General features: G+C 40.3%; 1 protein-coding gene across 1 annotated transcript in view; it reads left to right on the top strand.

Annotated features, from left to right (window-relative positions):
• Nucleotides 1-13,235, top strand: part of VPS8 (VPS8 subunit of CORVET complex) — a 275,358-nt gene that overhangs the window by 171,579 nt on the left and 90,544 nt on the right. Inside the window, 1 exon segment of the mRNA XM_037839097.1 lies at nt 1,734-1,780. Within this exon segment, the coding sequence (XP_037695025.1) occupies nt 1,734-1,780 (47 nt within the window).

Genomic DNA, 13,235 nt, shown 5'->3' with positions numbered 1-13,235 from the left:
AAATTAGTTGAATGTAATGGGAGGAATTAAAATTGTCCCCGAGATATCAGGCCTAGTTGTCCATTAACTCAAGATAAGTGCTCATCCATTAACTCAATAAATATTTATGTACCTACTGTAGGCCAAATTTATTAAGTGCTGCGGATACAAAAACGTATACATGTGATCCCTGTTCTTCAGGGAGAAGACAGCTAAGTCAAAAGAGTTACAGACTAGTTTTACTCAAATGGTGATATATATACTGCCCAGGATACTTTCAAAGTACAGGGGAAGGTCATCTGATCCAGTCCAGTGAGGAGGTCGAAGGGGAGGTTTCTGCTAAAACTACTCTCAATCCGACAGGGTTTTTCTGCACCATAAATGTCAGCAGTTCTGGTAAATCTGCTTGTCTGTTGTTTTTCTTGTTGTTGTCATTTAAAATGTAAGCTTATCAATTGCAGAATTTTTTTTTTCTGTAGTCTAGAAAAATATTAAAAGAGAGGCCCAGTAAATGACTATAATGTCATTCATCAGACAAATATAATGGATAAGAAAAGGGTAGCTATTTGTGGATTATTTGTGGAGTCGTTAGACATTTCTTTTAAAGAACAAAGTGTTCATTACAAAACTTTATTGAATGCACGAGAATCCCACGCAGATATTATAAAGCACCTTTACGTCTGAGGGCAGAATGATGTTTCTGACCAATTGTCTTCAGAATCCTTGAAGAGGAAAATAAGCCAGAACATTAAGTCACAGCTGGAAGAAAAAAATCTGTAAAATAAGACAAGGTGATAGGCCAGGGAAAAGATAGAAAATCAAAGACTGATAATTATAGAAATATTTTATAAAATTGTATCTCAAATGCCATTAATCCTTTTTGACTTTGAGGGTCTCCTGCTTTTTACAGGCAAAGTTCGAATGTGTCAAAGAAGGAAAAAGGGAAAACTAAGCAATAATAATCTTTGCTTAGCTTTCCTAAGAACTTAAAAACATTATTTATATTTATGTAGTATTCTGAGGCTTATTTCTTTTAATCCTCACTACCACCTTGTGCAGGAGGCAGAGAAGATATTGCTGTCTTTTTTCCACATAAGGAAACCAAGATGCTAAGTGGGTTAGTGACTTACACACTCACATAGCCCAGATTCTATGGCTTATTAATTGTTGATATGGTACAGTTTGACCACCAATCTCTTCTGTGGTTGATTATATTGTGGTGTTAAGAAGCACTTTTTTTGTTTGTTAATTTGGACCTCAAACTCCCACCCTGCCTAGATTAACTACCTCACCATTTCCCAAGGAAGCCAGATAAGGCTGTGTGAAACCTATCAGTGCAGCCGGAAATCACTGTCAGCCGAGCAAGTCAAAGCACCTGCCACTGCAAGCATCCCGGGGCTGGGAACAGCTCAGGGGTTTGTCTCACTAGAGTTCTCCATCCTCCTCTTTTACCTCCTCTACCCTTTCCTCCTCCACCACCGCCTCCTCTTTTTTTTTTCCCCCCAGCAATAACAAGGTGTTCATGTTCCTTCTGAACCCAGGATTGATTGTGTGACAGTGATTAGAGTTATTGAGAGAAAGTGAAAAGACTTCCAAATGATTCTTTAGCATTTCTCAGATCTGTATGGAGGACTTCATGGAAATAGTCATATATGTTTACATTTTAAAGGGAAATTCTAGAGTAATTCTTTTTCTTGGCACAGTTTGAAGAAATTTGTTTTAATATTTACTTGTGCTTTTATTTTTCAATTCAGAAACAAGTTTTGCTTTTCAAATTTTTGAGGAGCCTTCTTGATCCAAGGTAAGTTAATAAACTTTAATTTTTTTCTAATACTCAGATGAGAATAAAAGATAATTAATTGAGGATAAGAAACTGGTTCCTGGAATCCAGATAGTACATTCAACTCTTGAGTTTTAATATTAGTGGGGGTAACAATTACAAAGATTATCCTGAAATATATGATCTGAAAATAGGTTATATCTAGAGGGACTACTTTTCTTTCCATTTGAACATGAGCATGCATGATGCGTTCTCATCAAAGTAGATGAAACAATGAAGCCGTGCCATTAGAATGTGTTTCAGAAAGAATTTGATGACTGTATTAGTTAGGGTTCCCTAGGAAAACAGAATCAACAAGAGATATCTAAATAAAAGATTTTATAAAAATGTCCACACAACTGTGGGGATGCATGAGTCAAAATTCCATGGGGCAGGCAGCAAATAGGCAACTCCCATGAAGCTGTTCGGTGAACTCCTCAGGCAGTGAACTGGCGACTCCGATGAGAGTATTCGATGAACTTCTCAGGAAATGCTTCGCTGGCTAGCTGAAGAAGTGAAGGTCCTCTATCTGTCTCACTTAGAAGTCTTCAACTGATTGGATTAAATCCAGCTGATTGCATTCTCTCTTTGTGGAAGACACACCCTTCACTGATGTTATCAGTCACAGCTGCAGCCAATTGACTGATGATTTAATAAACCAGCCACAAATGTCCTTGCAGTAATGGTTAGGCCAGTGCTTGCTTGAGCAGACACCTGGGTACCATCACCTGGCCAAGTTGACACATGAACCTAACCATCACAGTCCACCCCTTGTCAACTTGGCAGTTATACACATCACCTTAAACCATACTTTATCTCTACGTAGATAACAATAACAGACATATATTTCACCTAACGATACTCCACTGTCCTGCGTACAACTGGAAACGCACTAAATCTCTCCAGAATAGGGTGCAAATCCTTGGGTGACATTAACTCTTAAAATTGATTTCCTTTAACTTAAATACTGCAAAATGAACAATAAAGCTTATGTCATATGATACGGGGATAAGGTAGAGAAGAAAGCAAAAATATTTGCTTTATAGACAAATACAAGCATAATCATTACAAAACAAGGAGGAAATATTCATGCCATCAAAGTCCTCATTTCGGTAACTGGTCACATGGTCATAGTTCATATTTATCACTACCTTCTTCCATTACCCATTCCATGTTCTCTTTACCCTCAGCAAGCACTTCAGCTGGCTGTGGTTCTTTGCCTGATGGGATGACCCAAACCTTCATTCCTAAAGTTTCTTGGCCATTGGTAGTCCTGCGTGCATTGGATTGCTGCAGTTTTCCATTGACTTTAATCACAGGGCACGGTAGTATTAACAGACGCCCTAGGGGATCTCCTGTATTCCAGGAAAACTCTTCTTTACCTCCATTGTGTTGTTGCAGTGCTATTTCCCCTTGATAGATCAATCACCCCAGCCAGTATAGTAATCCCCTTCCTTGCCTGTTGATTGAGAGTCGTAAGAAGCCCAAAGTGGCCAGGTGGCAGTCTTAACTTCCAGTTCAGTGGAATTATTGTTGTGTTTCCTGGTGATAGGACTCTTCCTTTTGGAACAAAGACTTGTAGACCAGCAGAACTTAAGCTTACAAGTTCAGGAAGCAAAAATTTTCCTAGTGGATCACTAAGAGTGATAGCGAGTGGTGCCACTCCTGTTTCCATCCCTTGATTCCTGGACCCATGAATCCTGGCTATGGGAGAAACAGCACCATAGATTGGATGCTGATTCAGAGCATACACAGCCTCCTGAAGAACACTGGCCCAGCCCTGCAAGGTATTGCCACCTAGTTGACACCATAATTGAGTCTTCAACAAGCCATTCCACCATTCTCTCAACCCAGTTGCTTCTGGATGATGGGCAACATGGTAAGACCAGAGAATTCCATGAGCATTTGCTATGAAGTGGCTTTCTTGGTCAGAAGCAATGCTGTGTGGAATACCATGATGGTGGATAATGCATTCTATGAGTCCATGTATGGTAGTTTTGACAGAAGCATTTCATGCAGGGAAGGCAAACCCATATCCAGAGTATGTATCCATTCCAGTAAGAACAAATTGCTGCCCCTTCCATGATGGAAATGGTCCAATATAATCAACCTGCCACCAGGTAGCAGGGTGATCACCTCGGGGAATGGTGCCATATCGGGGACTGAGTGTGGGTCTCTGCTGCTGGCAGATTGGGCAATCAGCAGTAGCTGTGGCCAGGTCAGTCTTGGTGAGTAGCAGTCCATGTTGCTGAGCCCATGCATAACCTCCATCCCTACCACCATGACGACATTGTTCTTGAGCCCATTGGGCAATGACAGGAGTTGCTGGGGAAAGAGGCTGATTGGTAGCCACCAAATGGGTCATTTTATCCACTTGATTATTATAATCTGCTGAGGTCTCCCTCTGGTGAGCATTCACATGGGGCACAAATATCTTCATGTTTTTTGCCCACTCAGAAAGGTCTGTCCATATACCCCTTCCCCAGACTTCTTTGTCACCAATTTTCCGATCATGTTCCTTCCAGATCCCTGCCCATCCAGCCAAACCATTAGTAACAGCCCATGAATCAGTATACAAACGCACCTCTGGCCAGTTCTCCTTCCAAGCGAAGTGAACAAGCAGGTGCACTGCCCAAAGTTCTGCCCACTGGGAGGATTTCCCCTCTCTACTATCCTTCAGGGACATCCCAGAAAGGGGCTGCAGTACTGCAGCTGTCTGCTTTCAGGTGGTGCCTGCATATCATGCAGAACCATCTGTAAACCAGGCCCGAATTTTCTCTTCCTCAGTCAACTGATTGTAAGGAACTTCCCAAGATGCCATAGCTGTGGACTGGGAAAGAGAAGTTAATGTAACAGAAGTGGGGGCCATGGGCATTTGGGCCACTTCCTCATGTAACTTACTCGGGCCTTCAGGACCCGCTCGAGTTCTGTCTCCTATATACCATTTCCATTTTATGATGGAGTGTTGCTGTGCACACCCAACTTCATGGTTTGGTGGGTCGGACAACACCCAGCTCATGATAGGTAACTCGGGTCTCATGGTAACTTGGTGGCCCATGGTTAAGCATTCTGTCTCTGTCAAAAGTTGTTTCTCAAATGGAGGTAGTTATCTGCGGAGGACAGCAAGGTTTTTTGTTTTTTTTGTGTGTTTTTTTTGGCTTTTAACAATGGAGATTTATTAGCTTGCAAGTTACAATTCTAAGGCCGTGAAAATGTCCGAATTATGGCATTAACAGAAGGATACCTTCTCTGAAGAAGGGCTGCTGGCATCTGGGACACCTCTGTCACATAGGAAGGTACATGGCCGGTATCTGCTGGTTCTTCTTTCCCAAGTTTTGTTGCTTTCAGCTTCTGGCTTCACTGGCTCTTTCATCTTCTATTGGTATGTCCTTGTCTCTCAGCTTTTATGGGGCTTTCTGGGTTTTTACCGTCTTTCATCGTATCATAAAGGACTCCAGTAAAGGATTAAGGCCCATCTTGAATGGGTTGGTTCACATCTCAATTGAAATAACCTAACCGAAAGGTCCCACGCACAATAAGTCTGTACACACAGGAATGGATTAAAAGAACATGACCTTTTCTGGGGTACATAACAGCTTCAAACTAACACAGATGTACTTTTAAGCTCTCATCTCAAATCATGGGCTTCTGTTTGTAATTACTACATAAGATCAAGGTGAATTGGGTTTGCTAGTGGTAAGTCTATAATTTCATTTCATATACCAACCATGTGAGTTCAGACAAGTTACTTACATTGTCTGAGCTTTAGTTTTTTTGTTTTTCTTTTTATCTTCATTTTATTGAGATATATCCACATACCACGCAGTCATACAAAACAAATCGTACATTCGATTGTTCACAGTACCATTACATAGTTGTACATTCATCACCTAAATCAATCCCTGACACCTTCATTAGCACACACACAAAAATAACAAGAATAATAATTAAAGTGAAAAAGAGCAATTGAAGTAAAAAAGAACACTGGGTACCTTTGTCTGTTTGTTTCTTTCCTTCCCCTATTTTTTTACTCATCCATTCATAAACTAGACAAAGTGGAGTCTGGTCCTTATGGCTTTCCCAATCCCATTGTCACCCCTCATAAGCTACGTTTTTATACAATTGTCTTCGAGATTCATGGGTTCTGGATTGTAGGTTGATAGTTTCAGGTATCCATCACCAGCTACCTCAATTCTTTAGAACCTAAAAAGGGCTGTCTAAATTGTGCTTAAGAGTGCCCACCAGAGTGACCTCTTGGCTCCTTTTGGAATCTCTCTGCCACTGAAGCTTATTTCATTTCCTTTCACATCCCCCTTTTGGTCAAGAAGATGTTCTCCATCCCACGATGCCAGGTCTGCATTCCTTCCTGGGAGTCATATTCCACATTGCCAGGGAGATTCACTCCCCTGGGTGTCTGATCCCACGTAGTGGGGAGGGCAGTGATTTCACCTTTCAAGTTGGCTTAGCTAGAGAGAGAGGGCCACATCTGAGCAACAAAGAGGCATTCGGGAGGAGGCTCTTAGGCACAATTATAGGGAGGCCTAGCCTCTCCTTTGCAGCAACCATCTTCCCAAGGGTAAATCCTATGGTAGAGGGCTCAACCCATCAAAAATCCCAAAGGTCTGTGTCCTAGTTTGCTAATGCTGCAGAATGCAAAACACCAGAGATGGATTGGCTTTTATAAAAAGGGGGTTTATTTGGCTATACAGTTACAGTCTTAAGGCCATAAAGTGTCCAAGGTAACACATCAGTAATCAGGTACCTTCACTGGAGGATGGCAAATGGCGTCTGGAAAACCTCTGTTAGCTGGGAAGGCACATGGCTGGCGTCTGCTCCAAAGTTCTGGTTTCAAAATGGCTTTCTCCCAGGACGTTCCTCTCTAGCAAGCTTGCTCCTCTTCAAAATGTCACTCACAGCTGCACTTCGTTCAGTCTCTTTGAGTCAGCATGTTTTATATGGCTCCACTGATCAAGGCCCATCCTGAATGGGTGGGGTCATGCCTCCATGGGAGTATCCCACCAAAGTCACCACCCACAGCTGGGTGGGGCACATTCCAAGCAAATCTAACCAGCACCAAAACGTCTATCCCACAAGACCACAAAGATAATGGCATTTGGGGGACACAATACATTCAAACTGGCACAGTCTGCGTTGTGATTCTCCTATAGGAGCCTGCCAAAGTCTCCAAACAGCATCTCTATTTGCCATGACACTTCCAGCACCATTGGATCAGCTGGATCATATGGTCCAAGTGGCAGAGCAGCTTGCACAGCAGCCTGGACCCATTGCAGAGCCTCATCTTGTTCCGGTCCCCATTCAAAACTAGAAGCTTTTCTGGTCACTCGGTAAATGGGCCAGAGTAGCACACCCAGACGAGGAATATGTTGTCTCCAAAATCCAAAGAGGCCATCTAAGCATTGTTTCTCTTTTTTGGTCAAGGTGGGGAAGGGATGACAGATGCAACAGCTTATCCTTCACCTTAGAAGGGATATCTCAACATGCCACACACCACTGGACACCTAGAAGTTCTAAAAACTGAGATGGAAGGCCCCTGTATTTTTGCTGTATTTATCTCTCATCCTCTGCCCCACAAATACCTTACCAACAAATCTAGAGTAGTTGCTACTTCTTGCTCACTAGGTCCAATCAACATGATATCATCAATATAATGGACCAGTGTGATGTCTTGTAGGAGGGAGAAACGATCAAGATCCCTGCAGACAATGTTATGACATAGGGCTGGAAAGTTGATACACCCCTGAGGTAGCACAGTAAATGTAAACTGCTGGCAGTGCAAACTGTTTCTGGTGGTTCTTACTAACAGCTATTGAGAAAAAAGCATTTGCCAGATCAGTAGCTGCATACCAAGTACCAGGGGATGTGTTGATTTGCTCAAGCAGTGATACCACATCTGGAACAGCAGCTGCAATTGGAATCACCACCTGGTTAAACTTACGATAATCCACTGTCATCCTCCAAGACCCATCTGTTTTCTGCACAGGCCAAATAGGAGAGTTGAATGGGGATGTGGTGGGAATCACCATCCCTGCATCCTTCAAGTCCTTAAGAGTGGCATTAATCTCTGCAATCCCTCCAGGAATCCGGTAGTGCTTCTGGTTTACTATTTTGCTAGGTAGGGGCAGTTCTAGTGGCTTCCACTTGGCCTTTCCCACCATAATAGCCCTCAGAGCTACAAACCTGGAGTTTCATTACAATATACACAGGCAATTGAAAACAGTCATTTACTTAATCAATTATAATATCAGTTTTGGTTAGTCTAGTATTCTGTGCTCTTTTGGAATACCAAAATGCCAGAAATTTTGTTGATTGTTATTTTTTTATTGAAATCTCAATTATTTAAATCATTTTTTTTTGTTTGTTTCTTTTTGTTTATTTTTTAACTAGAGCAGTTGTGGGTTTACAGAATAATCATGCATAAAATGCAGAATTCCCATATAACATGCTTGCATTGGTGTGGAACATTTGTTACAGTTGATGAAAGCACATTTTTACAGTTGTGCTATTAACTAATTTCATAGTTTAACTTAGGGTTCACTGTGTTGTGCAGTTCCGTGGACAGTCATTTAAATCTTGAGCAGATTATGCTGCATTTAAATTTAGTCAGTTGTACAGATGTTTAGAAAGCAGTCTGAGCATCTGTCCCCCCTCTCCCCATTCAAGACCTTTTCCAAGTGTCAATGTTTTAATTTCCTATTCTCAAACTATGCCTGAGGTTAAAAATCTTTTTATTTCATTAATCATTTGTATTTCCCTCAGTTTGGGCCCCAGTCTACTTCTAGAGTTATCCAATGAGATATCTCAGAATCGGGATTGGAGGGTAGGAGAGAAGAAAGCTGGGAACAGGAGGACAGAGTTGGGGGAGGAGAGGATTGATGTGTACCCAGCCTTTACCCTAGAGTCTGTGCTGCCCTTTGCCCTTGGCAAAATTCCCTCTGCTCCTATCCTCTTGTTTTCTCCAGCATCAGATCCATTCTCTTAGGGCCTGGTTGCTCTTGACCAATTCACCCCCACCCCCAGCCATCCCACCTTGTGAGACTAAGCTGGATGGACAAAGGAACCTCAGTTTTGAACTTGGCCTTTCTGCAACTGTGACAAAGTGTAGAAGACAATGGTGACCAAACTTTACCTTAAAAAAAAAAACACAAAAACCAAAACCTGTATTAGGTAACATAAATATCCGTATGAAATGGTGTGTTAATTGCTCCTTAACTTCACAGTAATAAAATTGGCAAATCACAAAAGCAACAATGGTTTTCATGGAAAGTCTTGCTCTGTTACTACTTATACCTAGATTTGAAAGATGTTTGTTAGGTAAGACTCTTTAAGAGTACTGTGAAAGTTGTTTTTTTTCACTAGCAAACTGCAAAAAAATTATACATTTACTTGAGAAATAGGCATATTTCATCTCTCTAAACTAAATTTAACCCAGGTTAATTACTCTGAATTAACTATCACACATTATTCCTTTCCTGTCTTATCAATTTAGCTGCAAAGTCCTCTCTTACCTACTTCAGAAAGAACCTTATCTATCTCTCTCTTTCCCCAAAAAAGCAACATGACCTGGAATGACCTCACTTCTGACAGCAGTTCAGTCCCCAGTTTTACTTCTGCCTAACTGGAATTAAGAACCTTGAATCAACCAGACTTGTATCTTAGCTCCACCTTTAAAAAGATCTCACTTTAGTGTTGATTCACTGCTGAGATATCAAAGACCTAGTATTCTGCTTTGAGAGTCCCAATTCCTAAGTTTATCGTTTTTATCCTGTTACTTTGTGCCTTACAGAGGCAGCAGGCATCAATTTAGATTATGGATTATGCTCTAAGTTTATCTGTAAATTCAATGTTTGTCATACAATTTTTTTATATAAAGAATATTTAAAATGATAGTATCTCAGTCTAATCCATAAAAGCCTGCTTAGCTTAAAATGTAAACACATAAAACCAGTAATACATGGATTCTAGATTGAGAAGAGGAGGTTAGAAAGATTTAGTGGAGGGGGAATAAGGAAAGAAGAGGTGGTCCTCCCTTTCTTGCTTTCAAAGCTGGCCTTAGACAAAGTTTTGAACTGTAGAAAGTTTGTCTTTGGTGCCCTTTGAACTCTGCCCCTCATGCTTCCCCCTTCTTTACAGAGGCACAGGGTGCACACGCTTCTTCAAGCTTTCCACTTCTTAACCACACTTAGATATATATAGATTTTAAAATCTATAGATTTTTATATAGATTTTAAAAATCCAAAATTACCTCCATTCCATCATCAAAACTCTTCCTAATTGCTTTATCAGATTCTGTGTTATATGACACTTTTACAGTGAGAATACACACAAAAAATACATGAGTGCAATGAAACATACACACAGAAGAAAAAAAATTCCTAATACCACCAGTTGATCTCAAGGGCAAATAGAAAGCAGGTAGAATAAAATAGTTTGCAACAGTCTATGAATGACTGATATCCCATCACCTATTAGCCTTTTCAAATGACTGTGCATCTTGACTAACTTAAAAGATTGGTGTCCTACCAGGTGTTGGGAAAACTGAAGTGGGAAAATTAGGGAGTATGGAAAAAGATATTTGAGAACAAATGAATGGCAAGAATAGGTAGACTGAGTCTGCTAATGGTTTTCACTGGCAGACAACTTTAGACTATTTTTGCCTTTGTTTCTTCCCTTCCTGTACTTCTTAAGCAATAGATTATATTTAATCCCCAGGGTTTTTGTTGTTGTTGTTGACTTTTTTCCCATGACACTCCTATAGTAGCATCCCAGAGAGTAGGAAAAATGAAAGGAAACAGTTATTTTGAAATGGGACTGCTTGTATATATGTATATATCAGAATGTTGCCTTTTTGCTCTTGCCCTGAAACCCTGAGTTATTAAGATCCTCATTACTGTATATGTAGTTTATGCTTATTTAACATTCCCATGTATCCATTGAGCTGTTTTTGAGGGGGGTAGCTTTTTATTTTATTTGTTAACAGAATTTTCAAAAAAACAAATCATCTACTTGAATTCTTATGTATATTCCTTTATTTCTTTATCCAATTTCTTTGTTCTTTGTTATGTAAATAATTTTGTCAGTGGAATTAATTGACCTACAAAGCTGTTGATGGCATCTGTATGTGGAAAGATTAGATAGTTTCCTAAGAGGGTGTAGGGCCAGGAAGGCTAGTCCTCTGGAAGCAGATTCCGTGCCTGAATTGAGGTCAATAGCTGGGAAAGGATTTACCTCCTTTTCCAATTCTCTTTTGTGGGACAGCTGCTACCTAAGGCCCCTTCCCCACTCCCAGGAATTCTCACAGGAGTTCTTCTAATGCATTTACATCCCAATGTAGGTCTTGTGTGCAGTGGAGGTTCTTAAAGGATAATACAAAACAACACCAGTGTTTTTTTTGTGAGGCTATGAGCTGCAAAAAGAATAAACGAAATTGTGCAATTATATTTATATTCACGATATTTTCAGTACAGTTTTCTTGGAAATGTTGATTTAGTTTTTGTTAACAATATCCTGGAGGCCCCTGAAATACACAGTATGATTTTCTTTTAGAGCAAACACACAAATGTCATATTGTATTTCTAAGTCTTTAAGTCTTCTAAATCTTTAATACATTTAATTTAATGCATTTAATTTAAAACATTTAATACATTTAATCTAAGCTAAATGTAATAGTGTTTCTGGGTATAATTTTAAAGGGACATTTTAAGATACGGACACTCAATGTTGAAATAGCATATTTCAAAATTAAAATTAAAAATTTGAATGTTATATATGTTTGTGCCGGTCTGAATGTATTATATCCCTCACAACGCCATGTTCTATAATGCAATCTTGTGGGGACCAATGTATTTGTGTTAATTAGGTTGGAATCTTTGAATTGGGCTGTTTCCATGGAGATGTGACTCACCCAACTGTGGGTAGTACCTTTGATTAAATTATTTCCATGGAGGTGTGGCCCCGCCCATTCAGTGTGGGTCTTAATTAAATCACTGGAACCGTGAAAGTACTCAGACAGAAGGAACTCGGTGCTGCAGCCAAGAGAGACATTTTGGAGATAGCCATTGAAAGCAGATTTTTGCTGACACTTTGTTCCAGAGAAGCTAAGAGAGGATAAAACACCCCAAGAGCAACATTTTGAAGAATGCACAGGAGCTGAGAGAGGAGCTGGAACACAACTGGGGATCAGCAGACACTAGCCACGTGCCTTCCCAGCTAACAGGTTTTCCAGATGCCATTGGCTTTCCTTCGGTGAAGGTATACTTGTGTTGATGCCTTAATTTGGACATTTTCATGGCCTTCAGCCTGTAACTTTGTAACCAAATAAACACCCTTTATAAAAGCCAGTCCGTTTCTGGTATTTTGCATGATGGCAGCATTAGCAAACCGGAACAATGTTCATCAATTTTGACATATTAAATGCATTCCTGCTTCAGTGAACACCTGAAGTGTCCAAGGTAATTGTCATCTTGGTCAGGCTCACTAATAAATATAGTATCTTGGTTAGTATTGTACACAAGTGTATTTTGTCAACAGCTGAAATTCAACTTTTTAAATCAGACATATCATCAGCTCTAATTTCTAGACCCTCTCTATATCTGCTGTTCCAATTTGCTAGAGCTGTCATTATGCAAAATACCAGAAATGGATTGGCTTTTATAAAGGGGATTTATTAGGTTATGAATTTACAGTTGTAAGGCCATAAATGTGTCCATACTAAGGCATCAACAAAGAGGATACCTTCACTAAAGAATGGCTGATGATATCTGGAACACCCCTGTCAGCTGAGAAGGCATGTGGCTGGCACCTGCTTGTCTTTTGCTCCCAGGTTATGTTTAAAAATGGCTTTTTCCAAAATGACTATCTTCAAAATGTCTCTGTGCTTCTGTCTTCGCTCCTCTCTCTCAGCTCCTGTGTATCCTTGCTTCTTTCTCCCAGGGTGTTTCTCTCTAAGCATCTGGGGATCCTCTCTTAGCTTCTTCAGGGCAAATCTGGGCTTCATCTCTTAGCTTAACATCTCCAGACGTCCTTCTGTCTGCATCTCCAAGTATCTCCAAGCGTCAGCATCTGTGTCGGCTCTTGAGCTCTCTTAAATACGCCGGTGAACTAATCAAGACCCTCCCTGAATGGGCGGGGTCAACATCTCCATGGAAATAATCAAAAGGTCTCGCCCACTGTTGGGTGTCACATCTCCATGAAAACACTCAGTCAAAAGTTTCTACCCTAATCAAAAGTCTAATAATTCTGCCCCCACAAGATTGCATTAAAGAACATAGTTGTTCTGGGGGATATAATATATCCACACTGGCACAATGCAATATCCTACATGTATTCATTCTTTTTTTTTCCCGTTATTCAACAATTATTTATAGTGAGATTGCTATTTGCTAATAACTGTGCTAGAGGTTGAAGTGGCTAAAATTAT

The sequence above is a fragment of the Choloepus didactylus genome, chromosome 1 (genome assembly GCF_015220235.1).
Source record: "Choloepus didactylus isolate mChoDid1 chromosome 1, mChoDid1.pri, whole genome shotgun sequence".
Taxonomy (NCBI): domain Eukaryota; kingdom Metazoa; phylum Chordata; class Mammalia; order Pilosa; family Megalonychidae; genus Choloepus; species Choloepus didactylus.
This window is presented reverse-complemented; position numbering and strand designations above follow the sequence as displayed.